The sequence below is a fragment of the Rattus norvegicus genome, chromosome 15 (genome assembly GCF_036323735.1).
Source record: "Rattus norvegicus strain BN/NHsdMcwi chromosome 15, GRCr8, whole genome shotgun sequence".
Lineage (NCBI taxonomy): Eukaryota > Metazoa > Chordata > Mammalia > Rodentia > Muridae > Rattus > Rattus norvegicus.
This window is the reverse complement of record NC_086033.1, coordinates 31,920,813-31,948,593: the sequence shown is the minus strand read 5'-3', so window position 1 is coordinate 31,948,593 and position 27,781 is coordinate 31,920,813. Positions and strand designations below refer to the sequence as shown.

General features: G+C 45.9%; 1 protein-coding gene across 2 annotated transcripts; it reads left to right on the top strand.

Annotated features, from left to right (window-relative positions):
* Nucleotides 1–275: 275 nt before the first annotated feature.
* Nucleotides 276–9,667, top strand: Prmt5 (protein arginine methyltransferase 5). Of its 2 annotated transcripts, NM_001108867.2 has the most exons (17): nt 282–405; nt 1,015–1,133; nt 1,436–1,521; nt 2,060–2,194; nt 2,819–2,931; nt 3,061–3,110; nt 4,093–4,256; nt 4,717–4,878; nt 5,516–5,593; nt 5,688–5,746; nt 5,828–5,950; nt 6,038–6,213; nt 6,888–6,997; nt 7,230–7,323; nt 7,471–7,587; nt 7,850–7,914; nt 8,907–9,667. In NM_001108867.2, the coding sequence occupies exons 1-17, from the start codon at nt 296–298 to the stop codon at nt 9,057–9,059; spliced, it is 1,914 nt and encodes a 637-aa protein (NP_001102337.2). In that variant the 5' UTR covers nt 282–295; the 3' UTR covers nt 9,060–9,667. The 2 variants fall into 2 exon arrangements, with proteins under 2 accessions (XP_038949474.1, NP_001102337.2); XM_039093546.2 differs by lacking the exon at nt 1,015–1,133 and having other exon boundaries at nt 276–405; nt 8,907–9,399.
* The last annotated feature ends 18,114 nt before the right edge of the window (nt 9,668–27,781 follow it).

Sequence of the window (27,781 nt, the reverse complement as noted above, 5' to 3'; positions counted from 1 at the left end):
GCTGCATGGGACCTGTAGTCTCACTAGAGCGCTACAGATGGACTGGGCATTCTGGGAGATTGCAGAGCGTCAGCAACGAGAGCCTGTCATTGGTAGAGCAAGGGTGCCACGCCCATGTCACTGTGCGGTCTGCGGATTGGTGGGAGCAGCGACTTGGTCCCTCCACCTCCGCTTTGGGGCTGTAAAGACGCTCTGGTTGTTAAGGCGACTTGTCCCGCCTCCCCGGGACTGTTCTCCGCTTTGTGATTGGCCTCTAATAGCAAGGAATCCCGGCGTGGGCTGCGCGAGGGAAAAGATGGCGGCGATGGCAGTCGGAGGTGCTGGTGGCAGCCGCGTGTCCAGCGGGAGGGACCTGAATTGCGTCCCTGAAATAGCTGACACACTGGGTGCTGTGGCCAAGCAGGGGTGAGGGCCGGATTTCCTCCAGAGGAGTGCGGGATCCAAATTTGGGGAACAAGGAGGGCAGACTAGTACCTCGCAGGGGATGAGGGATTGAGACACCATTACTCCTTGAGTGGGGAAGACTTCGGCCCCAAGAACGAGAGGTTGAAACTCTGGGGGGCGTGTGGTCACGGAGTTCAAAAGTCAGGGGAGTTACAGGGCAGATTTAAAAAGGGATGTACAGTAGGCCTTGGAGACGGATTATTTGAGAGTAGAGAGAAGTATAAGGAGGCGAGCGAGAGAAGAGGTTAATCTGGCTTGAGGAGGCATGGGCAGTGTTGGGACAGGTCTAAATTTGACAGTCCTGGAAAGCCAGTGAAGTCAGGGAAGAAAGAAATCTACTTGACTTCTATGTCCATTTCTTGCTCATCGGTTCATGATTGTGTTTTGGGAAGAAATTGATGCACAGTGTTGTGAAAGTGATGTGTCCCAAGATGGGCTGAACTCAATAGCCCGTGGGGTGACTGATGATGGCTTTATGGAACTGTGCAAAATCAAGATATTAATATCCCAGTTGCTTGGATCTCTGGGCCCTTACTTTACATGATGATTCTGGGTCTGTCACGGTTGTAGGTTTGATTTCCTCTGCATGCCTGTCTTCCACCCGCGTTTCAAGAGGGAGTTCATTCAGGAACCTGCTAAGAATCGGCCTGGCCCCCAGACACGATCAGACCTACTGCTGTCAGGAAGGGGTAGGGACCTTACCCTGTGCCCCTTAATTATTAGAGGCAGTAATATCTTCTGCTTTATAGGACTTAATTTTCCTCCTCTGATTTGGTTATATATTGGCTAGCCCCTATGACATAAATAACAACTTTTTTTCCCCTTTCTTTCTAAAAGTTGCAGTCCCCCCATTCTTCATCAGGCTATCCCTCTATCAGAGAGAAAAAAGTCTTGCTTTTCACCTCTTTACTCTCTGCTGAGAACTAGAAGTTGAGCAAGAAAATGCCAAACCCCATTGAATCTTTGTCTTTTCTTGGGTGGGGGAGTGCAGACTGGAATACGCTAATTGTGGGAAAGCTTTCTCCATGGATTCATCCAGACTCAAAAGTGGAGAAGATCCGAAGGAACTCTGAGGCGGTAAGGCAGTTTAATTTCTCTGTGGGATCCCTTTAAAAGTTAGGCCTGACCTGGGTATTGTGGCACCTATCTGCAATCTCAAGCATCTGGGAGGCTATTCCCACATCTGGAAGATAATGAGGGAGGACTGAGAATTCCATGCGGGGAAAAGAAAAGGACATAAAGTAATTCTGTCACTAAACTAGGTTAGGAGAGTAACCTGGTAAATCATAGTACAGTTAAGTGTCTGAAGAAATGTGTGATGGCTTACATCTATAATCTCAACAGAGGTACATCTCCAACTCAGCGAATCGCTGAATTCCAGACCCTGTTTCAAAAGAGGAAACGTTTGGCTCTGGTGGAGTATGGCAGCTTACAGCCGTAATCCTAGCATTCTGGAGAGTGAGTGAGGACTCCTTCAGATTCCAAGTCAAGCTGACTTATGGAGAAAATTCCAGAACAGCCTGGGCCACAGTGTCAGAGCCAGTTTCTACTCTACCTTACCCCAGAAGTATTTGGTTCTTAGCTCTTAATGGTTTTCTTTCATCCTATGTTTCAGGCTATGTTGCAGGAGCTGAATTTTGGGGCATATCTAGGTCTTCCAGCTTTCCTATTGCCCCTTAATCAGGAAGATAACACAAATCTGGCCAGAGTTCTGACCAACCACATCCACACTGGCCACCATTCTTCCATGGTATGACTGAGGGTTCTTTCCTACTGTGTATCACGCTAGCTGTACCTTTTGCCCAGTTATGCTCCCCCCGCCCCCCGCCACGTGCATTTGGCAGAATTGAAATGTCAGTACTGTTCTTCCCCCACCCCGTCTAAAAGCGGTGTGCAGAGAGTTTCAGAACATAGCTTATGGGGCTAGAGATGTGGCTCAGTGGTAGATCACTTGCCTAGCACACAGGAGCCTCTGGGTTTGAGTCTTAGTACTATAAAACTAAAGATAGAGAAAATACTTAATTATTTCTATTTAAAGTAAAAGACAAGCTAAGTCTTTGTATAAGGATATGTATGAGATCAAACACGTGTAATCACATTTAGAAAAGCATATAGGGCTGGAGAGATGGCTCAGTGGTTAAGAGCACTGACTGCTCTTCCAGAGGTCCTGAGTTCAAATCCCAGCAACCACATGGTGGCTCACAACCATCTGTAATGAAATCTGATGCCCTCTTCTGGTGTCTGAAGACAGCTACAGTGTACTTCTATATAATAAATATAATAAATAAATCTTTAGAAAAGCATATAAAGAGATTAACTTCTGGACCCACTGAGTTCGAAACAGCGCTTTAACAGGGTACCTGTTCATATTTAGTTCTGGATGAGGGTCCCCTTGGTGGCCCCAGAGGACCTGAGAGATGATGTAATTGAGAATGCACCAACTGCACACACAGAGGAGTACAGTGGAGAGGAGAAGACGTGGTTGTGGTATGTCTCTCTTGCTGCTTTACCTGCACAGGGCGGGGTGAGGACTATGGGGAACGGATTTCGAGTGTTCCTTGAGTTATAAGCCATATGCATTTGACAGGGTCTTTCTTTGTTTCTGATTCTGGGCAGGTGGCATAACTTCCGGACTCTGTGTGACTATAGTAAGAGGATTGCAGTAGGTAAGTCCACAGGGTTCTGAGATGTAAGTGGCCTCCTGGGAATGAGAATCAGCAGGCTGGGCATGGTGGCCCACCACATTTCATTTCAGAACTTGGGAATTGGAGGCAGGCAGATCTCTGGGAGTGTAATTAACGCTACCCTGGTCTATATAATGAGTTCCAGGATAGCCAGGACTATGTAGACAGACCCTATTTTTTAAAAAAACAAAAACAAAAACAAAAAGCAAGCCAAGCAGTGGTGGTGCACACTTAGGAGGTAGACGCAGTCAAGTCTCTGCAAGTTTGAGGCCAGCCTGGTCTACAGATTGAGTTCCAGGGCAGTTAAGCCTATACAGAGAGACCTTGTCTCAAACAAAAGTTAGAATCAGCAGTTTAGAAAGTTCCAGGACTGGCCTTATGGACCCCTGCACACACATGGTACACACGTGGTATATGTGCACATATACACAACACACACACACACACACACACACACACACACACACACACACACAAAGTAAATCTATGAAAAGGAACCATTTCATGAGGCTGGGGGTGTAACTCAGGTGGTGGAATCTAGATCAGGTCTAGATGCAGGAAGCCCCTGAGTAAGACCCACAGTGCACATGCAGTCAGATGTCATGGCGTATGCCTGCAATTCCAGCCTTAGGAGGTGGAGGCAGGAGGATGAGAGTTCACGGAAAGTTCAGTGCTATATTGGGTTACCTGAGACCCACTCTGAAAATACAACCAGGTGGCCATTCTGTTTTCATATACCTTTAATCCCTGAACATGGGACGCAGAGGAAGGTGGGTCTCTGTGACTTCTAGGCCATACAGACTACAGTAAGAATCTGTCTGAGAAAAGGAAAACAAAGTGAGTTCCATGTGTATCCTAGGTGTCTTGACTGCTTTCCCTGTGCTCAACAGAAGGAAGAAGAATTGCACCCAGTAGGGCAGGCTCCCTGCTCACCCACAGGTGATCTTTCTCTTCCTTTGTGTAGCTCTTGAAATCGGAGCTGACCTCCCGTCTAGTCACGTCATTGATCGTTGGCTTGGAGAGCCCATCAAAGCCGCCATTCTCCCCACCAGCATTTTCCTAACCAACAAGAAGGGGTTTCCTGTTCTTTCTAAGATGCAGCAGAGGCTGATCTTCCGGCTCCTCAAGGTGGGTGGCCCAGGCCTCTCCTGACTTACTCACTGGAGTGTGACTTTCACCCCGTGGGGGAGGGACAGGTGATTGCTTGCTTTCTGGTTCCTTCTCCAGAAACCAGAGAAGTCCTGGAGAAGGAACCAAACTTCTTCAGATGTAGTTGTCCTTCCTCATGCACTGGGGATTGTGTTACCCCAGGGACCTTTCCACTAAATTGTCCTGTGCTTAAACTGCTGGCAATGACCTGCCTGGCACCAGACTCTCAAGTTTGGTCCAGCCCAGGTCAGGATGAACTGAGTTCTCATTCTTACCTGGTCAGCATATGAGGACTTTATACATTTATGAAAGCCATACTTTTTTTTTGGTACTGAGACAGATGCTGGACAACTATTGGTATGGGTTTTATTTTATGTTGGGGGCTTTGGTTATAAACCATGTCTGAGAATCATGAACTGTGGGCTGACTCTCCTCACAGTTGGAAGTGCAATTTATCATCACGGGAACCAACCACCACTCAGAGAAGGAGTTCTGCTCCTACCTCCAGTACTTGGAATACTTAAGCCAAAATCGTCCCCCACCCAATGCTTACGAACTCTTTGCCAAAGGCTATGAAGACTATCTGCAGTCCCCACTTCAGGTAGGTTTGAAGAGCACTGAAGGTGGAGAAGGGACTGCAGGGATTATTCAGAGTTCAGAGCATGGGCTTCTCTTCCTGAGGACCTGAACTTGGTTCCCAGCACTCATCTGGTGACTCAGAGATGTAACTTCAGCTCCAGAAGACCAAGTGCTTTCAGTGCCTTCTCAGGCACTGCCTGCACATGGTGTGCACACATACATGCAAGCAGAATATCCATGCACATACATAGTTTTAGTTGAAAAAAAAAAAATCTTGGGACTGGAGAGATGGCTCAGAGGTTAAGAGCACTGACTGCTCTTCCAGAGGTCCTGAGTTCAAATCCCAGCAACTACATGGTGGCTCACAACCATCTGTAATGGGATCTAATGCCCTCTTGTGTGTCTGAAGACAGCTATAGTATACTCATAAAGATTTTATAAAATAAAATCTTCAATATCCATTCTTTATTTTAAAAAAAATAAATAATCTTCAAGAGATATAATAATAATTGTAATAATAGCAAGAGAGAGGGACAAGAAATATCTCTAAAGAGTAGGTAGTCCAGGTAGATCCTACCTAAACTCAGGAAGCAATGGGAGAGTTTTGATGTCTTGGCCATTTGCCAATACTGGCCAACTTCTTCCGTCTCATTTGTCAGCCTCTGATGGACAATCTGGAATCTCAGACGTACGAAGTGTTCGAAAAGGACCCCATCAAATACTCTCAGTACCAGCAGGTACAGTATTGGCTTCAGGAAGGCCAAGCACAGGCCAGGGAAAGGTTGGTAGAGATGGGGACACTTCTATGAGGTTTTCTGTCTCTCCCCTCAGGCCATCTATAAATGTTTGCTAGACCGAGTACCAGAAGAAGAAAAGGAGACCAATGTCCAGTGAGTCCTTCTTTTGTTCCCAGGTAGTTGTACGCTTGCTTCTCCCTCTGCTTGGTCTGCTTGACTCTTCCCTTTTCTTAGGGTACTTATGGTGCTGGGTGCAGGCCGAGGTCCTCTAGTGAATGCGTCTCTCCGGGCAGCCAAGCAGGCTGAGCGGCGGATTAGGCTGTATGCCGTGGAGAAGAACCCCAATGCTGTGGTGACGTGAGTAGCAGCCTGCTTGCTGGGCAGCTGGTCCTGGGTCCCAGTTTCCAGCTGAAGTCTTCCTTACTCGGTCACCCCTGATTTCAGGCTAGAGAACTGGCAGTTTGAAGAATGGGGGAGTCAGGTGACAGTTGTCTCGTCAGACATGCGGGAATGGGTGGCTCCGGAGAAGGCAGACATCATTGTCAGTGAACTTCTGGGCTCCTTTGCCGACAATGAGCTGTCACCTGAGTGTCTGGATGGAGCACAGCACTTCCTGAAAGGTTTGTCCAGGTTGGGGGGATCATATGGCTGCGAACTGCTGCTTGCAGGGTAAAATGATTTACACAGGAGTGGACTAGAGATTCCATAAGGCTTGTGGGCTCTGACCATGGCTTTGGAGCATTTATCTGAAATGAGGCCCAGAGTGTGATCTCTACGTGGGTAGAAAAAGTATCTTGGACTTAATGTTCGTTTGTTTATGGGGTTACCAGCATCTACATGGTGGGTTAGAGTGCAGTCAGACCTACCCTGGTGATATTCAGCAGTGGGCTGTGTGTGTATGATGTGATCCCACAGAATTGTGTCAGCCTGGACCTCAGTCATCTTAGTTTGTGTAAGGACTGTCATTTTCTCTCTAATAGTCCAGAATTTGTTCTGTGCTAAGTAGTGCATAGCTCTGTTTTTGGGGTGTTTTTTTTTTGGAGCTGAGGACCGAACCCAGGGCCTTGTAGGCAAGCGCTCTACCACTGAGCTAAACCCCCAACCCCTTGGGGTGTTTTTTTACCTTTACTTACGGCTCTAACATCCTAAGAGTAGAATTCCGATGATCCAACATCCTGTCCTCCAGCCGTGTTCCTAGCAGCCTTGGCTTGTTCTGTTGTTTGAGCCTTCAGCTGGTGCAAAAAATGCCCTCTCCCCTCCCTTTGGGAACTGATTTGACCCTGTTGTCCTGCAGATGATGGTGTAAGCATCCCCGGAGAATACACCTCCTTCCTGGCTCCCATTTCTTCCTCGAAGTTGTACAACGAGGTCCGCGCCTGTCGGGAGAAGGACCGTGACCCTGAGGTAAAGAGCTGCTTTTCTAGGAGGAGGGACTATCCTTCAGTCTGCTCTCCTGTCTTCCTCTGAAGCCAGTGAAGAGGTGAGAGGAGCTGGGATTGAAGAACGAGGGTGAAGTAAAACGATGTTTTCGTTCTTTGATGCTGGAACTCCAGCTTTCTCTGGGAAGTGGTGCCTCCTGTCTGTCTGTCTGTCTGTCTTCTGTCTCCTGAAGTTGTTGCTTTCTCACCCTGGCCAGGCACAGTTTGAGATGCCTTATGTGGTTCGGCTGCACAACTTCCACCAGCTTTCTGCTCCTCAGCCCTGTTTTACCTTCAGCCATCCCAACCGAGGTAGGTTCATGCATGGCTGTTCTGACTGAGGGGGTGCGAGCTTCCCAAGTCTAGGTCTCAGGTCCTGCAGTCCTAGAGCCTATTCAGGTTTGCCAAGTCATTGAGGGGTTTTGGCCCCTTGTCATCCATCCATGTCCTTCCTGACAGATCCTATGATTGACAACAACCGCTACTGTACCTTGGAGTTTCCTGTGGAGGTGAACACGGTGCTTCATGGCTTTGCAGGCTACTTTGAAACTGTGCTTTACCGGGACATCACTCTGAGTGAGTGTCTGGGAGCTCATTAGAGCACTGGTGATTTCAGTTCTTGGGGGCTGCTTCACAGTGTTCTCTCCTCCATGGAGATTGCTAGCTGAACACTAGCTGAGGTTACTGTCAGCCCGGCACAGTAATTTCATGGGGAGTCCAGAGTCCAGGAATAGAGGTCTCTGATTCTTAGGATTTTTTATGACCACAGAAGAGACTTCTCAAGGTAAGGAAGAGGGACAGTGGTGACCTCAAGTCTTTCATTACTTTGTCTCCACAGGTATCCGCCCAGAGACCCACTCTCCTGGCATGTTCTCATGGTTCCCCATCTTCTTCCCCATCAAGGTAGGAGTCCCCTCTAAGATGGTTGGTTGAGGGATAACAGTGGTGTTCTGCTCCTGTCCCTCAGCTAGTTGGCTGTGACCCACATTCTGTTCTGTCACTTGCTCTGTGGTCTTGGTTGGGGTTACCCAAGTAAGCTCCCTGGACTCCCCACATCTCCAACCACTCTTGTCCAGTCTTTACCTGGAAGAGGGTTGACTTTTTACCACTTAATTTGAATTGGCCTTTCTGTCTAAGCCCCTCAGTGCCTTCCCACTGCCCTCAGGTGAGACCCTGGAACCATGTTGTAAGAGTTGGCTTGGTGGCTTTTTCTGCCTCCCAGGAGATGTCTCTAGCTTTTAGTCCCCTCTGTTTTGCCTGTGAGGTTCTTTGCTCATGCCTTCACCCTGCCAACTGACCAGGTTTCCTGGGATATCTGCAATCAGGCCATTTTCCTGACCTCCTAGAATAGGCTGTCTTCCTCCTAAGTGCTTTCGCGGCTCCCTGTACATGCTCATAGCACTCACTGTGTCCTTGCTCACTGTCCATATTTTGACAGAGTAGGGACGTCTTTTTTTTTTTTTTTAAAGATTTTATTTATTTCATGTATGTGAGCACACTGTAGCTGTCTTCAGACACACCAGAAGAGGGCATCAGATCCCACTGGATCCCAGATGGTTGTAAGCCACCATGTGGTTGCTGGGAATTGAACTCAGGACCTCTGGAAGAGCAGTCAGTGCTCTTAACCGCTGAGCCATCTCTCCAGCCCCGAGTAGGGACGTCTTATGAGGGTCAGAATATTTTACTATATTTGTCTTTGGTTTTGAGAAAGGGTTTGGGATTATATTCAAGCTGGCTTTGAATTCCTGACCCTCCTGCCTAGCCTCCTGAGTTTGAGGGTTATAGGTTTGTACCCCACACTTGGCTGTTGATTATCTAATCCCCGTCTATCCTCCCAACATTGTCAAGTATAGTTCCTCAGCTCAACCCCAGCCTCTGTGTCTTTCCTATTACAGCAGCCCATCACGGTGCATGAAGGCCAGAACATCTGTGTGCGTTTCTGGCGATGCAGCAATTCTAAGAAGGTGTGGTACGAGTGGGCGGTGACAGCGCCAGTCTGTTCTTCTATTCACAACCCTACTGGTCGCTCCTATACCATTGGCCTCTAGCCCTGCACACAGCGTCAGAGCCTTGGAAGCAGCTCTGAGTTCTCTTCCTGTAGCACAGAAGGTGCAGAACATCTACTGGTTCAGTTCATCTGTGAGACCCTCACCTGCCAGCGAGGAACGATTCAGTCTGCTTTTCTACCTATGTCATGGTGGCCAGGGGGTAGGCATTCCAGGACTGCCAAGCATGGTGGTGCATACTTTTTATCCCAGCACTCCAGAGGCAGAGGCAGGTGAATTTCTTTAAGTTCAAGGCTAGCCTGGTCTACCCAGCAAGTTTCAGGCCACCTAGGGGCTACATAGTGAGATCCTGTCTCCAAAAAAGAAAAAAAAAAAAAAAGAATTGCAGGACACAAGCCAGCAGCAGTTTTCAGAAGCCTCTGTCGAGGGCACGAGGACTCAGTAGCACTGGAGGAAGTGGCATCGGCGGGCGCTCACCCTCCAGAGCTTCCCAGGGGTCAGGAGAAAAGGCAGAGGCTTGTGGGAGAGCCCCAGGAGTGTGCATGAACACTTGCGGCCTTCCCCTGGCCTTACTCTGTTGTTGTTTGGATGCTTTGTGTCAGAAGGAAACACAAATAAAGAGAAGTTACGGCCTCTGCTGCTCTCCCCTGCTGCCGCCTGCCTGTTTCCTACACTTCACTTCAATCCCAGCACACCGAGGTCTGTGCTCTTGCCTTGCCTAAGACCCAAGGAGGTCAGAAGCTGGGGATGTTCAGTAGTAGAGCACGAAGTACTCAGTGGTGACCTGTGAGGTTCCCACTTGTGCTCATGTTGTGTTCCGTCCCCGTGTGTCAAGCCCTCCAGCCTCACCCGCCCCCGCCCCGGGACCTCTGGGCGTATGCTTTTCTCATGTGGTCCATTAGGTTCATTTGTCTATTTCTCTAGGAAAGAGACACCTTGGAGATATGAGAAGAGCTTCTAGCTTCTCCCTTCCTTAGATGGATTGCCAGTAAAATCACAGAGTAATTGTCCATTTTGCAGAAGAAAATTTGAAGTTGGTACAGTGAAATGTTGCACCTATCCTAACATCTCTGACAGCAGCAACTTTTTGGGGTAGTGCAGGGATTGGGCAGCTCAAGGGTCCAGGAGCTTTGGGAAACCTAAGGAAGTGAGGGTTGGCACCATCAGTTCTTTTTAGAACAGAATACCCAAGTACCCATGTCAGCTGAGAAGTTATCTCGGTTTACGTTTGCAATAGGGGACCATGTGGGGTCTGATGTGAACAGCAGTGTTGCAGAGGAGTCTGGCAGTACTCAAGTCCCAAGGAGTGAGGTCAAGAGGGCGGTCTGGGGGCTGGGGATTTAGCTCAGTGGTAGAGCGCTTACCTAGGAAGCACAAGGCCCTGGGTTCGGTCCCCAGCTCCGGAAAAAAAGAACCAAAAAAAAAAAAAAAAAAAGAGGGCGGTCTGGAGGGTGGGTGGCTGCCTACTCAGGATGGAGGTATGGGGTTCTACAAAACCCTCGAGTCAGTAGGTATGGCCAAAGTTGTCCTCCGTGGGCTCTGCCCATCAGGTGCTTATGGGCATCTATAACTGGAAAGAACAAGTGAGTCTTTTCTCCATCTTTGCTTTCCTTCTGTAAGTCACTTAACTAGGGAGTTAGTGGTAAGCATCTCCCAAGGGTGCCTTTGCTTGAGTCCTGGAGAGGTTAGCTCATCTCCTGGGGTTAACTAAGACATTTGAGTTTGGCTCCTATGTAGGGCTGTAGCCAGTTCTTGAACCTTTGTTCTGACGGATCTCACAAGTGCATGGCATGGTCTGGAAAGAGGAGTCCAGCTGCCATGGTACTCTGTTGAGCATACAGGAAATAGTGGAGCTTCAGGCCCCCACAAACCTGAAGGAACAGAGCAAACCTTTGGGACTGGAGTTGGTGAGAAACCTTGCCCACTGCCACTGTCTGCGTAGTATACTGACAGTATATACCTAGGGACTCATGTGGTCCCAGTCCTGCGGTCACACTGGTATAAAGGAATTGGGATGCTCCCTCAATTCTCAGTCACTGGAAAGTTTATGTTTATTATGTTCTTATGTTAGTTTCTCTGGGTGTTTTTGTGTTTTGCTTCCCTGGGTTTTTAACTTTAACCACACATTCCATTCCTGAGCCCACATAAGAGAGAAGCACTGGGACAGGCTTTGTAGAGCTGGTGCCAACCAGCAAGTTAATTTTTTTTTTTTTTTCGGAGCTGGGGACCGAACCCAGGGCCTTGCGCTTGCTAGGCAAGCGCTCTACCACTGAGCCAAATCCCCCAACCCCGCAAGTTAATTTTAAAATTTAGTTTAAGTTAATTTTTGTTACTGAGACAGGGTCTACATAGCCCTGGTTGGCCTGGGACTTGAGATCTACCTGCTTCTGCATCTTGAGTTCTGAGATTAAATGTTTGGGTCACTTAAGTTTGGCAACCGTGGACTATGTTTTAAGAGAGTAGCCTTGGCTCATTACACAACATTCCGGTCTCTAAGTCAGTATTTCCACTTCTTCACTACATTGCCTTGGAGGTGCTTTGCCCAGGTCAGTGACTTCACCCAGGAAATGGTGCTGCCATTGTCCCTCAGACTCCCAACATTTGTTCAATTCTCTCCAAAGTGGTTGATTGCCTTTTAAACCTTCCTCTGCCCCTTTGGCCATGCTGTGACCGTGGGTGGCTGGTGTGACTTTTGAAGCAAGGATGGAAGCCGAGCTTGTGGATGGGATTTACTGTCCCTTGGAGGTCTTGAGTGGATTATCAGTGAAGAGTACGAGCTGCTGGTTTTTCAGAGGACGGCGTTCACAGCCTTCCATAATTCCTGTCTCAGGGGATCTGTTGCCCTCTTCTGAGGTCCATCGGCAGCAGACACACACGCTGCACAGATGTGTAGCCAAAACACACATACTCCATAATTAAGGGATCTTGACTCATAAGTTAGGGCACTGAGAGAGAGATCCTGACAACTATAACCTCAAAATGAATAATATTTAGAACGTCACTGTTTTTAGGACTTGTAAAACAACCTAACCCAGTGAGATTGTCAGACCAGGTAGGGTGAGGCTGAGGGAGGAGGATCAGTTGAGTCCTGGAGTTCAGGGATACAATGCTTTCTGCCACTGATAACCACGTTCAGCATCAATGTGGTGACTTCCTGGGAGTGAAAGACCACAAGAATTGCCTAAGGAGAGACAAAGTGACCCATGTCAGAAATGGAGTGAGTCGGTGTTGGTTTGAACGAGAATGGTCTCAACGGGATCATATATTTGAATACTTGGCCCCCAGTTGCTGGAACTGCTTGAAAAGGATTAGTAGGTGTGGCTTCATTGGAGGAGAGGTATTATTGGGCGTGAGCTTTGAGGTTTCAAAAGCCCATGCCATTCCCATCCAGCTCTCTGTCTCCAACTTGTGGATCAGAAAGTAAGCTCTCAGCTATTGCTCTAGCCCCATGCCTGCCTTCCTGCTCCTCTACTATGCTCCCCACCTTGACAGTCATGGACTAACCCTCTGAAACCCTAAGCCTCAATAAACTCTTTTATTAGTTGCACTTTCATGGTGTTTTGGCATGCAATCGAAAAGTAAGACATTCACACTTTACTTTCTGATTAGTAGTGGGGTTGTGGGTTGTGCCTGTAAATAGCTACTATACCCCAGCCTGGACAAAGGAAGACACTATCTCCTCAGAACAAAGACAAAACCAAAACCCAACCAACCGATCCCCAAACAAAACAAAACAAAACACCCCCAAAACAAAACAACAACAAAAAACTACGAGTTTGTTTTTCAAAAGAGGGTTTTCGTATGTAGCCCTGACTGTTCAAGAACTCACTATATAGACCAGGCTGGTCTTGAACTCAGAAATCTGCCTGCCTCTGCCTCTCAAGTGCTGGGATTAAAGCCACACACCACCATTTTCAGCAGGTCAATTTATTAAAATTAGCAGTAAAGGAGTTCCTACTCATTGGAACATCATAGCATATTTATAATAACTATTAACATAATCTGGGATCACTTAGGTATATATTATCCATGGTTAAAAGAAATGTCATGGGGTTGGGGATTTAGTTCAGTGGTAGAGCGCTTGCCTAGCAAGCACAAGGCCCTGGGTTCGGTCCCCAGCTCCCCCCCCCCCAAAAAAAAATGTCATGTGGTGCATGACTATATTGGGTCTACGCTTAAATTGCTCTGAATAGAAACTTCACATACACAGTTTATTTGTATAGAATTATCAACTTCAATGAAAGATTTTTTTTTTTGGTTGGGAGAGTGGCTTCCAGATCCTTATGTATACTATAAGCACACTGAAATACACCCCTAGCTCCTTTATTCAGACACAGTGCTAGGATTATAGGTAGGAGTCAGCATTCCTCTCTAAAGGTGGGCAATTCTTGAAGTCATAAGTATTTTATTTAGAGGGAAAGATAAGTTTGTTTTGTTTTGTATAACCTGTGTGGTATATGCACCAAGCAAGACTTCCTAGCTGGTTTTTACTGCTCCCTGCCTTATTGCTTTATGACAGGGTCTCATGTTAAACTGGATGTTCACTGTGTCAGCTAGGCTTGTTGGCTGGCTATTGGGGTCTCAGGATCTGCCTGTCCCCATTCCCCCAATGAGAGAGTCACAGGAGAGTGTAATAGGTGCTGGAGACTTGAACACAGGTCCTCATTCCCCATGCTTGCAAAGCAAACCCTCTCACCCATTAAGCTGCCTCACTAGCTCCCCTGAGTTTTGTTTGCTTGTTTGCTTTTGGGTTTTTTTGTTTGTTTGTTTTTTTGTTTTTTTTTTTCTTTTCTTTTTCTTTTTTTCGGAGCTGGGGACCGAACCCAGGGCCTTGCGCTTGCCAGGCAAGCGCTCTACCACTGAGCTAAATCCCCAACCCCGTTTTTTTGGGTTTTTTGTTTTGTTTTTTGGGTTTTTTTTGACAGGATCTCATGATCTTGAACTCTGTGTGTAATTGAGGTTCTTAAGGTTTTTGGTTTTTTTTAAATTGGGATGGAGCAATGGTGGTTGAACTAGTCACATGCCTCTTTAATCTCAGCACTCAGGAGCCAGAGGTGTGTAGAACTCTGAGTTTGAAACCAGTCTGATCTACATAGCCAATACCAGGACAGTCAGGGCTAAGTACAGAGACCCTGTCTCAAAAATAAATAAATAAATAAATAAATAAATAAATAAATAAATAAATAAATAAGGACTGGCTGTTATTCCAGAGGACCTGGGTTTGATTCCCAACACTACTCAGAGGGCACAAAGCACACTTGGTGCACAGATACTGTTAGGGTTTGAGAATTGCTAAAGGAAGACGCCAGCCTCAAATAGTATGCAAGAACAAAGAATATTTATTCCGCAGAAACAGCAAGCATGCAGGGGTCACCACTGCTTCAAAATGGCGACCCAGGCAAAGACACTTGAGCCTCCTTAATAATAGGGCTGCTAGTAAATCTTTTCTGGTGTCAAAACTAAAGAGAACCCTGCCAGTCTTCAAGTGTCATGAGTTAATTGCTTCTGAGACAGCGGAACAGGCATCTAAAACCCAGAGCGCATTCCAAGAGGTTGTAAAGCCATTAACCAAAGGTCATGAAACGGGAACTAAGGATTTACTATAGGTGTGAGGATAGAAGACAAAATACTGACTGGGTTTATCTATACAAAACTTCAAGGATAACTTAGTTATGGTCTTTAACTCTCCGTGAACCTGTAGAGCTAGTAACATAAACATCCTCCGCCTCAATTTCAATTTATGACCTGAATTTGTGTGCAAATTTGTAGTGAAATTTTTACCATGTGATCATGGACCCTGAAAGAGGTACAAGTGCTGAGAACAAGGAGCAGAGACGGGCCTCCCTCCCCTTTGTCTTCCCGAAATTTCAACTTAGATCAGCCCAGTTACTGCAGAGATAGAAGAAAGGCTACTTTACCTAATCCTAACCCCTGCTCTCCCCACCCCCATGTTTACTATGAGGTACAAACCGGGGACTGCAGCTTCTAGGCTCAGAACAATCAGACAGGCAGATCTGCTGCAGAAGCAAAGTAACTTCACATTTTATTATTATATTGTTAAAAGTTAGGTAATCTAAAACCTCATTGATGGGTGCTGGGATGCCCCAATGGGCTGCATTCCTGTGTCATGAATGATTAACCACAGGATGGGCTGCCCGGCACAGGTGGCCTATCCTGGGATACGATGTCTCCCATTCACGTGGCTATCTTTAGGCTGTTCCCTTGAATGGGGGGTTTTATTGTCTTGTTCCTGGAATTTGGGATCTGCTACTGGAACAGAGGCTTATGGTCTAGTTTCTGAGTGCAGACAAAATGGGATGAATAGGCCCCTTCAACACACATGCAGACACAATGTCTGTACACAACAACATCTGTACACAACATCTGTACACACAACATCTGTACACATACACGCAATCAATTTTTTTTTTTTTTGAGACAGGATTTCCCTGGAACCAGCTCTGTAGACCAGGGTGGCCTCAAACTCAGAGATTCTCCTGCCTCTGTCTCCTCTGCCTCCTGAGTCCTGGGATTAAAGGGTGTGGCACCACCTGGCTGGTTTGGTTTAGGTTTTGAGTCCGACCCCTGGATATGCCCCTTCCTCATCCCCCAGCATGATGGAGTCTCAGGTGTGGGGTACCATGTGATCTCTCAGCTATGCTTTTGTGTTGAGGGTTGGTCTGTTGCTGTGAATACAAATGCTAAATTTTGAATCCCAAGATCTCGTTGCTGCCTGGACAAGTGCATCCCCATGTACACCGGCCTCTGTTGTGTAAACCTTGCTCCCTAATTTAAAGCTATTGGTTAATGAAAGGCTAGAGCCTGTGGTTGGGCAGAAGAGAGAAAGATAGGACCTGAGAATTGAGTGAGTGGTGTTAAGAGAGATCGAGAGAGGAGAGAGAGATGGAGAGAGCAGAAGGTCGCCCTCAGAGGAAATTGACCATGAACATGTGGCCAGGAGAAGAGCAGACTGAAGAAGGCAGGAGAAGAGGATAGGCTGATGGAGCAGGTATAGCCCAGGCAAGACTCAAACAGCAAGTAACAAGGGCATATGGTTTGGATATAGGTAAGAACATCACAGACTGCCCAGTCTACGCTCACAGCTTGTAATCGACATACCAGGATTCTGTGTCTTTTATGCAGGCTAGCTAGAATAAATACTTCATTAACATTTTTGTATGTCAAGTTCTATGGAAATTATTACATGTTCACAAGAACTTTGTGTCTTAGGGTTTTTTTTGTTGTTGTTGTTGTTGGTTTTTTTTTTAAGATTTACTTATTTATTATATATAAGTATACTGTAGCTGTCTTCAGACACACCAGAAGAGGGCATCAGATCTCATAGTTGAGAGCCACCATGTGGTTGCTGGGAATTGAACTCAGGACCTCTGGAAGAGCAATCAGTGCTCTTAACCACTGAGCTATCTCTCCAGCCCCATTTTGTGTGTGTGTGTGTGTGTGTGTGTGTGTGTGTGTGTGTGTGTGTGTGTGTGTGTGTGTACATGTATATGGGCACATCTGCCACAATGCACCTGCAGTCAGAGGAAGGCAGCTTTCTTTCTTCTGTGGGTCCTAGAGATCAAACTCAGGTTGTCAGGCTCGATTGAATCACAAGCACAGTCACTGGATGGACCAGCTTATCAAACCTGTTGACTTATTTTTTTGAGACAGGATCTCATTGTAGTCCAGGCTAGTGTCGGATTCTCTAGGCCAGTGAAGGTGAACTCCTGGCCCTCCTGCTTCTACCTCTCAAATGTTGGACCACATGCTCAAACCACCAAGACTGGCCTTATTTTTGTTCTTTTTGGAGTATAGGCCTTACTGTGTAGCCCAGGTGGTCTCAAACTCTCTATCCCCCTGCCTCAGACTCCTTAGTGCCTGGATTACAGGCATGTCCACCAAACCTGGTCACAACCCCCCACCCACCCCCAGTGTCATTGAGCTATGTGTAATTGACATTGAACTGTCTACATATAAAGTCTATTATCTATTTTTAATGCTATTTATTTATTAATTTAAAGACAGGTCTCACTGTGTAGCACTGGCCAGCCTAAAACTTGCTATGTAGACAAGGCTTATTTCAGATTCATAGAGATCCGCCGGCTGGTGTGCTCTACCAAGGCTGGTCAAAGTCTACAATTTGATAGGTTTTTTTTTTTTTTTTTTTGGTTCTTTTTTTTTTTTTTTTTTTTTTTTTCCGGAGCTGGGGAGCTAAATCCCCAGCCCGATAGGTTTTAATATACATAAACACTCACGAAAACATTTCTTTAGAGGGTTTTCTTATGGCCTTTTCAAGCCCTTTTCTCCCAGCTTTTCTCTGCTTGCCTTATGTCGGCAATCACCCATCTGTTTTCTGTGACTATCTTCTGGAATTTTATATTGATGGATTGTTTAGTGTCATGATGGCTTGAATGGGAATGGCCGCCATATGCTGGTCATAAGTCACTGGGGAATGGAACTGTTTGAGGATTAGAAGGTGGAGCCTTGGGGTTGGGGATTTAGCTCAGTGGTAGAGCGCTTGCCTAGCAAGCACAAGGCCCTGGGTTCAGTCCCCAGCTCCGGAAAGAAAAAAAAAAGAAGGTGGAGCCTTGTTGAGGGAGGTGATCATTTTGTGGGGGAAGGGGCTTGAGGTTTCAGAAGCCCAAGACAGGCCCAGTTTCTTGCTCTAAGCCTGAATCTTGGGGATCAGATATGAGCTCTCAGCTACTGCTCGAACGCCATAAGCTCTCCACCATGATGATGATGGACTAACCCTTTGAAACTGTAAGCGAGTCCCAATTAAATGCTTTCCTTATAAGAGTTGTTGTGGTCATGATGTCTTCACAGCAGTAGAATAGTGACTAAGACAACCATGTACCCTTATTTTGTTTTTTTTTTTTTAAGCTCAGTATATTTATTTTGGGATTCAACTATGTTGCATGTATTGATTCTAGATTAGCAATTTTAAATTTCTTTTAAAGATTTATTTATTTTATGTACACTGGGAGATAGCATCAGATCCCATTACAGATAATTGTGAGCTGCCATGTGGTTGCTGGGAATTGAACTCAGGACCTCTGGAAGAGCAGTCAGTGCTCTCAACCACAGAGCCATTTCTCCAGGCTCCCTTCAGTATTCTTAATTTGACAGGTCTGTGGCAGACCGTTGGAAGAAAGACATTGCTGGATAGAAAAGCTTAGATGAGCTGAGCAGTTTCATGTGTCTGTCAGAAGGCTTGCAGTAGGATTGGTTAAGCCTGCCTTAACCACAATACTTCTGGGTTATTTAGACTTGGGTCTTATTTGACAGAAAATGGCAATGAGTCCATGATGGTTGATGGTATGTGAGGAAGGGCTCAGTGCAGACTCTCACCAGTCTGGTTGCTCTGTATTCTAATCGTTAGTCTTGTATCTTTTCCTTTTTATGGAAAACCTGTGCCTTGGATGGAAAGATGGCTCAGCTCTTAAAAGTGTTGGCTGCTGCTCACAACCTTTCTGTTCTATAGGATCCAACAGCCCTTCCGTAACTTTAATTTTTTCAAATCATATTTTTAATGATGGTTCTTAAACACTTTAACCTCCCTTGAAACCCACCACCTACCAGAGGTGGGTGGAAAAGGAAGGATATGGGGGAAGTGGACCTGTTTAGAAAGGTTCTTTGGAGAAACTCCTGTCTGTGTTGTCTGGAAATCGACAGTTCAGTTCACAGGTTGGCAGCAGCAGCTTGATCCACTCACAAACACCTCACAGATACACCAGCAGTCCAGTTCGGTAGAGTTGGGTTAGCATGAGTAGTAACACGACCTAGCAGAGACAGCCAGGCCTCAGCCTTGGCTCAAGTCAGCAGGAGGGACCAACAGGAACACCAAGAGAAATTCTAGGCTGTGCCTCTCTCGGGGAAGTGAAGATCAGTGAAGACAAGAGACCAACAAGCCTTGCACAGCTAGTTGGACCAGCAAGCCAAGCTCTGTTCCTGTCACTCTGTAGAGTCCTAAACACCATGTGTCTTCCACAGAGCACAGCTCTTGTCTCAGCATCCAATCAGCCCAAGTCCTCGGAAGCAACAACCAAACTGTAGTACACCACCGGAAGGTTTTTTTGGTGCACTTCTCTCTATGGCTTCCCAACAAATGCAGCTCAGCTATGCAGTGTATGTCAATTCATGTGTGTCATTAGCAAAGAATCTTTCATCGAGTGTCCTTTCATGTGTTTGCTTTAGCAGAACATCCTCCTGGGTCTGCTTGAGTGAGATGTTCCTTCACAAGTCTGCCTGAGCCTTTTACACCTGTGTCCACTTTAAACACTCCTTCACGTGTTCACCCCAGCAAAACACCATCCAACTGACTTTCCAAAGGACCCTTAAGTTTCCCCTTCACCCTTCTGATTTCCTTCGTTGACATTAGAATGGAAACCTGCAATAGTTTTAAGATGGGGACATGGTTTTCCTTACATATCTAGAGGGAATGAAAAAATATGGATACCAACAAAACTAATAAAGACTAGATCGGGTCAATAAGAGTTATAAAAGTCGGATCGGACCAAGGAAAATCTCTCAACACTTGAGACATCGATGTTTTCACAAACCACAAATAGCCCAAATAATTCACAGACTGACTCAATTACTGATTTCTTAAAAAAAAAAAAAAAAAAAAAAAAAGCGGGCTGGAGGGATGGCTCAGTGGTTAAGAGCACTGACTGCTCTTCCAGAGGTCCTGAGTTCAAATCCCAGCAACCACATGGTGGCTCACAGCCATCTGTAATGGAATCCGATGCCCTCTTCTGGTGTGTCAGAAGACAGCTACAGTGTACTCATATACAAAATAAATAAATAAATCTTTAAAAAAAAAAGCATGCAAATCAACTTCCAAAAGGGCTAGCCCAAGTGATCAATCACACAGACGATACAAAGACTGGATAAACACGGAGACAGGGCAATACATGCTACAGCTAGCTTTCCTCAGACTAACCATTTTTCCCTGTGGGATCCCAACACAGGAATTCTTCACCCCAATTCATCAGAAAACAATTATATCTAACAAGACCATTGTCCCAATCCCTTAAGTTGGGGTGGGTTGTTTTGGTGGCTTGATGTGTAATGGCTGTTATCATCTAGGGTTTTAGGTTGTTTTGCTTAATTGTTTATTGATAAAAATGTATTAATAGAAATTTAAGATTTTTCTTTATTTATTGTAATCTACATTGATAGAAATGTAAGTTTTTTGTTTAATTATTCTACATGAGTGGATGTTTAAGCCTTTTTGTTTAATTATTGCATAGTAATAGAAATTTAAGTTTTTTCTTTAATTATTGTATATTAATAGAACTTTAGGGGGTTTTGTTCATTGTATATTGATAGAAATTTTAGGTTGTTTTGTTAGACTATTGTTTGATTATATTGTACATAAGCCACTCATTGAAAATATGATTGTTCTCGTGATTATTTCTATTGTTTATAAACTGTTGATGTTAGAGAAAAGGACAATTCTTAACCAGAAGTGGGGATATGAAGTGGAAACTTAAGGTCTTTTTGGAAAGTCGGTTGGATGGTGTTTTGCTGGGGCAAACACATGAAGGAGTGTTTTCCTGGAGTGGACACAGATTAAGGCCAACTCACAAAGGAATGTTCACTGAAGCAGACAAATGAGAGAGGATAATCTGCTAAAGCAAACATGTGAAAGGACGCATGATGTCACTGCCGTTGCTAACCTGACGCTGCCCATCTGGACTGCTGGTGTAGCCATGAAGTGTTCAAGAGTGGATCAAGCTTCTGATGCCTGCCAAGCTGTGAACTGAATTGCTGATTTTCAGACAACACAGGAATGGGAGTTGCTCCAAAGAACCTTTCTAAACACTTCCCCATATCCTTTCATTTCTACTACCTCTGGTGGGTGGTAGGCTACAAGGGAGGTTAAAGCGTTTAAGAACCATCACTAAGCTGGGGAGGTGGCTCAGCGGTTAAGAGCACTGACTGCTCTTCCAGAGGTCCTGAGTTCAATTCCCAGCAACCACATGGTGGCTCACAGCCATCTGTCATGGGATCTGATGCCCTCTTCTGGTGTGTCTGAAGACAGCTACAGTATACTCATACACATTAAATAAATAATATATTTTGGTTGGGGATTTAGCTCAGTGGTAGAGCGCTTGCCTAGCAAGCCCAAGGCCCTGGGTTCAGTCCCCAGCTCCGGAAAAAAAAAAAAAGAAAAAAAAAGAACCATCACTAAAACTAGGATTTGAAAAAAAACTAAAGTTACAGATTTCCTTGGCACTGGGCACACAAAATCTTAAACAAACAAGGAAAGCATACATCACAAAGAAAGGAGATAACATTCCCCAGCTCCCTCCTGCAATCAGGTTTTAGAGAAGTTAGGAGTCATCAGTCTGAATGTTTTGTGAATCCACTTCTCCCTGTTTATGCGTTGTGCCCAGTGACTATTCGTAAAGGGCACCACCATCTCAGTAAATTCTGCCAGTCACCTACACACTGAAGGGCCATGTTTTTAGAATGGGAGGGGAATGGGAGGTGGACACAGAGTGTAGGGGTGCTAATCTGTGTTCCATCAGTAACCTGGTAACAATAGAAGGCCACTTTACCTCAGACTTAATGCCAGTTTCCCCTCTCCTGGGAGGAAGGTCAGGGGATAGATATCGGCAGCTAAGGATCTCCTGTGCTGATCTCTTCCTCTGTGGCTGTTCTCTTGCTTCTGTGAGTCACTTAGTTGAGAGATCCAGTGCCTCAAAAACTGGCTAGATACTCTAGAGCACAGATTGCTTCCTTGCCCACCTTTGTTCCCTGCTCAGTGAAACGTGGGTTAGGTACCCTGCACCTTGTGAAGGAAACATCCTTGATGCACTTCCTGGAGTGAGCAGCAAAAACCAGCGCTTATGAAGGGCGGTCCACAGAGACTACCAGCAGCACTAGTAACAGGGGCAGTGGGGCCCGTGGGAGCTCCACTAAAGAGGAGGCAAATGAGTGAGCATTATTGAAAAAAAAGGGGAGGCAACTGTGGCCCCTGGAGACACAACTAGAACAGGGAGGTGGGTGCTGTTAACCTGAATCATCTCTCCAGCCCTCCCTCCATTTTGAGACAAGAGCTCACACTAAGTAGCCTTGGCTGGCCCGTAGACTATATAGATCAGGCTGGTCTTGAACTTACAGATATCTGCTTGCCTCTGCCTCCTAAGTACTGGGACTAAAGGTGGCAGTCACCATACCCTGCTCTAGCTTTATAGAGCTGGTGTATTTCGGGGCTCAAGAGATGGTTCAGGGATGGAGAGATGGCTCAGTGGTTAAGAGCACTGACTGCGGGGTTGGGGATTTAGCTCAGTGGTAGAGCGCTTGCCTAGGAAGCGCAAGGCCCTGGGTTCGGTCCCCAGCTCCGAAAAAAAGAACCAAAAAAAAAAAAAAAAAAGCACTGACTGCTCTCCCAGAGGTCCTGAGTTCAAATCCCAGCAGCCACCTGGTGGCTCACAACCATCTGTAATGAGATCTGATGCCCTCTTCTGGTGTGTCTGAAGACAGCTATAGTGTGCTTATATGTATAATAAATAAATAAATTTTTTAAAAAACAAGATGGTTCAGTGGTTAAGAGAGCTTGAGTCTCTTCCAGAAGACCTGAGTTCAGTTCCCAGTTCCCATGTTAGGTGGCTCACAACTGCCTGTAACTCTGGCTCTAGGAATTCAGTGCCCTTTTCGGATCTCGGTGGGTACCACACACAGCATGGCACACATGCCGACGGACACATTTGAAAAGCATGATAGGGAGACACTGGAGACAGATGAGTATTGAAAGCATATCATCCTTCCCCAACACCGTATCAGAATTGTTTTCATGCTTGTATCTTAGTCTTCTAGCCCCATGTGACTTTAGGCTTATCACTGACTGCCAGCCACAAAATCTATTTTTAAGTTTACTCCGGAGAACATATATTGCTACAGTTGTCTACAAGGTTAAGGGTTGGGAGACAAGGTAAGCCATGTGCTATCGTAAGACTTGCTTACCTCAGAAGAATCCGGTAAAGGGAAGTCACCCATACCATCTCCCTAGGAATTGTCAGTACCACGTGCTGCCTTACAATAGGTAGTGCCAGAGCGAACGAGGCCATCTGTTGGGTTAAGTGTTCCAGTGGCCAGTAGCCATCTCCAAGTCTCTGTAGGACCCAGATGTGGAAAGGTTTCTGCTGTAGCCTCTTACGTCAACAACCTTGACAAACAAACAGGAGTCCACGACACACCAGGCTGCAACAAGAAAGACTGAAGAACAAAAGACCTCTGGCATGTGTGTTTGTGTGTGTGTGTATGTCCTGGTATCCCAGGGTCTGGTTGAGCTGTAGATTTTTTTTTAATGACTTATGTATTTAGTATACTGTTTTCTGCATGCATAGCAGAAGAGGGCACCAGATCTCATCATAGATGGTTATGAGTCACCATGTGGTTGCTGAAAATTGAACTCCGGACTAGTAAGTGTTCTTAACCAGTGAGCCATCTCTCCAGCCCCAGTGGTAGATTCTTAACACTTGGTTGAGAACTAAAATTTAATTATCTTTTGCAATGAATTAAAAGTCTGGGAATCCCCTGGATGGTGGTGACACACACCTTTAATCCTAGCACTCAAGAGGCAGGCAGATCTCTGAGTTTGAGACCAGCCTGGTAGGACAGCCAAGGCTACAGAAAGAAACCTTGTCTTGAAAAACAAACAAACTAACTAATGAACGAATGAACTAACTAGCTAGCTAGCTAACTAACTAGCTAACTAACCAACTAACTAACTGGGGAATTTTCTTGTCTCCCATACACACATGTCAGTACTGGGATTGAACCCAGGACTTTGTGCATTCAAGGCAAGCACTCCCTATATGCTTCCCTCTTTTAAAAAAGATTTAATTGGGGGCTGGAGAGATGGCTCAGTGGTTAAGAGCACCAACTGCGGGCTGGGGATTTAGCTCAGTGGTAGAACGCTTACCTAGGAAGCACAAGGCCCTGGGTTCGGTCCCCAGCTCCGAAAAAAAGAACCAAAAAAAAAAAAAAAAAAAAAAAAAAGCACCAACTGCTCTTCCAGACGTCCTGAGTTCAAATCCCAGCAACCACATGGTGGCTCACAACCATCTGTGGTGAGATCTGATGCCCTCTTCTGGTGTGTCTGAGGACAGCTACAGTGTGCTCAGATATAATAAATAAATAAAATATTTTTTTTTAAAAAAAGATTTAATTGTTATTTTTTGAGACAAAGCCTCACTTTGTAGCAATGACTGACCTGGAACTTATTCTGTAGACCAGGCTGGCTTTTCACTCACAGATATCCACCTGCTTCTGCCTCCCAGGCTCTGAGATTAAAGGTGTGTGCCACCATATCTCTCCAAATTTTATTTTATTTTACTTGTGTGAGTGTTTTGCCTGTATGTACATCTGTGCATTGTATACTCTGGGAGGTCAGAAGAGGGCACCTGATTCCCTGGAACTAGAGTTACAGATAATTGTGAGCCTCTATATGGGTGCTGGGAACTGAGCTCTGGTCCTCTGCAAGGACCTTAAACTTTTGAAGCATCTCTTTAGGCTCCCAAAGATTTTTTGACTTGTGTGTGTGTGTGTGTGTGTGTGTGTGTGTGTGTGTGTGTGTGTGTGTGTGTGTGTAATGACAGTTATGTGGGTGGGTGCCCAAGGAGGCCAGAGGAACATAGATACCTGGAGTTATAGGTAGTTACGGGAATTGAACTTGGGTCATGTGGAAGAGTAATACATTCTCTTAGTTTTTGAGCTAACTCTCTAACCCCTACGTACCCTTTTTAAAAAAAAAGTATTTATTTTATGTATATGAGTGCTCTATCTGTATATACACCTACCTGCATACCAGAAGATGGCATTAGAACCCAGGATAGATGATTGTGAGTGAACATGTGATTGCTGGGAACTGAAATCAAGACCTCTGGAAAAGCAGACAGTGCTCTTAATCATTGAGCATCTCTCCAGCCCCCTATGTAACCATTTTAAAAAACAACCCATCAGACTAGATTTCTCGCAGGTTAGATCTCTCATTGTTAGGGTCTCAGTGGAGCTGGACGTTTGGAAAGTGATCGGTGTCACTGTATTGTCTAGTCAGGTCCTGTTCAGAGAACCATTCGGAAACAATGGGGATTTTAGGCTATGTTTCCTGAGAACAAAAAGGTTGTGCCGCAGGGAGCACTTGTTGGGGATATCGGGTCTGGGAAAAGTTAAGTTTGCTTGGGGAATCCACGTGGCCAGGGAGATGAAAGACTTAACCTGTGTATCTCATAGTTTTCTGGCTCCTGAGTGCCCAAGGAGCCCTGGGTCAATTGAACTTGCTGGTCCACCAGCTGATGGTTAAGAGCTATGAGGGTTGGCCCTATGACTGAGGGAGGGGCTGGGTGGTACCACAGACGTCACTTTTCCTGATAGGGACCTGATCTGGTGTCAGCAGGTGGACTTTTGTAGCTTGTGGCCAAACTGGCGAAGAACGCAGGGGAGAATTGACAATGGGGAATTGGAATGTAAAACCCCAGCTGCTAGGGTTGGGGATTTAGCTCAGTGGTAGAGTGCTTGCCTAGCAAGCGCAAGGCCCTGGGTTCGGTCCCCAGCTCCGAAAAAAACAAAACAAAACAAAACAAACAAACAAACAAACAAAAAAAAAACCCAGCTGCTGTCTTGCACCTCAGTGGAGCATTTCCCTTGGGGGTCTTGAGCCCAGTGTTGTTTTGTTTTGAGACATGGTCTCTATGTGACCCTGGCTGTCCTGGAACTCTCTATGTACACCAGGATGACCTCCAACTCAGAGAGAGCCTCCTGCCTCTGCGTCCTGAGTGCTGGGATTAAAGGTGTGTGCCACTTTTCTCTGCTTGCCCAAGTGGTTCTAACTGGCAGGCTTGCTAGCACTGGGAAAAGGAAGGGGTCGGGCCCAGACAGAAAGGATGCTGTGTGCTCTCTCTGTCTCTTTGTCGTAGCTCTGGGTCAACTCTGAACCCAGCCGATTGGGTAATTCCTTCCCAGGGCTTCCAGTCTCCAGTCTCTTTATGCCCCAGACATGAAAGTCTCAGGAATCAAGCCTTGGTTATTCTCATATTTATCCTCATTCATTCATTCATTCATTCCCCCACCCTCTCTCTCCCCTCCTTCCCTTCCAGCCATTAAAAGTAGGGCTTTAACCAGTGTAAGTGAGCTGGTAAGGCAAGGAACCCAGCATCTTTAACCATTTCCAAGGAGCCAGCAAAAGCACTAAGAATATACAGGGCAAGCAGTGTCAAGCAGTTTCTGTCCAACTGTGTTCTGGTTAACTATTATCTCAGATCGGACAGAGTCATTGTCTGGGCCAGTGAGATGGCTCAGCGGATAAAAATGCTTGCCCTAACAAGTCTGACAGCCTGAGTCCAGTCCCTTGAATTCATGGGGAAAAGAGATAACCTTTGACCTCTTCCTGAGCACCTGCACACTCGCGCATGCGTACGTGTGCCCTCATTCATTTTCTCTCTCTCTTTCATCTGCTTTCCAGCTGTTTTCCTTAACACAGGTAAACTGGGCACAGCACACTACCTTCTAAGGTCCCGTTGGGTTTCACCAGGGCCTTTTCTTATTGATTTCTACTGCCTTTTCTTCCATTCTGCGGACCAAGCCATTCTCAAGGCAAGGATGGCGACTCGGAAGAACTGGAGCCACTCTGATGTAGTTAGTGTTTAGATTTATTTATTTTACTTTTATGCATATAGGCGTTTTGCCTGCATATATGTCTGGGTGCCACATGTGTGCAGTACCACAGAGGCCATAAAGGGGCACTGGAGTTAGTTGTAAGCTGCCATGTGGTGCTTAAAACTGAACCCAGCTCCTCTGGAGGAGAAGTCTGTGGTCTTAACTGCTGAGCCATCTCTCCCAGTCCCATGGGACCATCTTTAGACACCAAGAAGAGCTTCTTCCGTGCCCCTCTGGGAATGGACTCTGTGATACGAGGAGCATGAGATCTATACCTACACCGGATGTTTGTCCCTCTACATGTATCTTCAAAGTCGCCATTGCCCTTCCCCCACACTCTAGTGAGTTCGTCATTTTCCCCCATCGGTGAGGCTGTGAGCAGTAGCTAAAGAAACTAACCTTTATCCTCTAAGTTCCCAAGAAGAACCTGTAGGACATCGAGTGGAAAGGACCCTGGAAGGTGGGGGTGCAGCCAAGCTTTCTCTGCAGGAGAGACACCACGGACTTGTGCATTGAGAAGCCTGCTGCAGGCTCGGCTTCTTACTGGGAGGTGTGGGAACTGTCTTTTCTGCCAAGCAGGTGGGATGCCATCCTCCTGTGAGCACTTCGCCCTTCTCCATATTTCTTCACCAGCGCTTCATCTGAGCCCCGAGTCAGAGTATGGCTGCGTGCATCTCCCGTGGCCTCGAGCCTAGCAGTTAGAACTGCTCCTGGGAGCTCTTCTCACTGGATTTTATACTGGGTGTCTGTATACATGTGTGCATGCATACACATAATACATATATACATACACATGCATATATACATACACATATACATACATATATACATACACATATACATACATATATACATACACATATACAAACATGCATACGCACATACATACACACATATATACATACATGCATACCCACATCCATGAATGTAACAAGATGTATACATGCATGCACATATACATATATACATATGTACATGCATATATGCATACATACATGCATAAGCTTCTACAAAAGACAAGCTCCTGTTGAGATGGCTGTTGTCCACCTGCGTGTGACCTTGGTTGGGGCATCTGTCTGATGTTAACTTCTGAG

Coding starts and splice junctions, on each gene's coding strand:
- Prmt5 (NM_001108867.2), top strand. CDS start 296: ATGGCGGCGATGGCAGTCGGAGGTGCTGGTGGCAGCCGCGTGTCCAGC. Junction 2,195..2,818: donor CTGGCCACCATTCTTCCATG/GTATGACTGAGG, acceptor GTTCATATTTAG/TTCTGGATGAGGGTCCCCTT. Junction 6,214..6,887: donor AGCACAGCACTTCCTGAAAG/GTTTGTCCAGGT, acceptor GTTGTCCTGCAG/ATGATGGTGTAAGCATCCCC.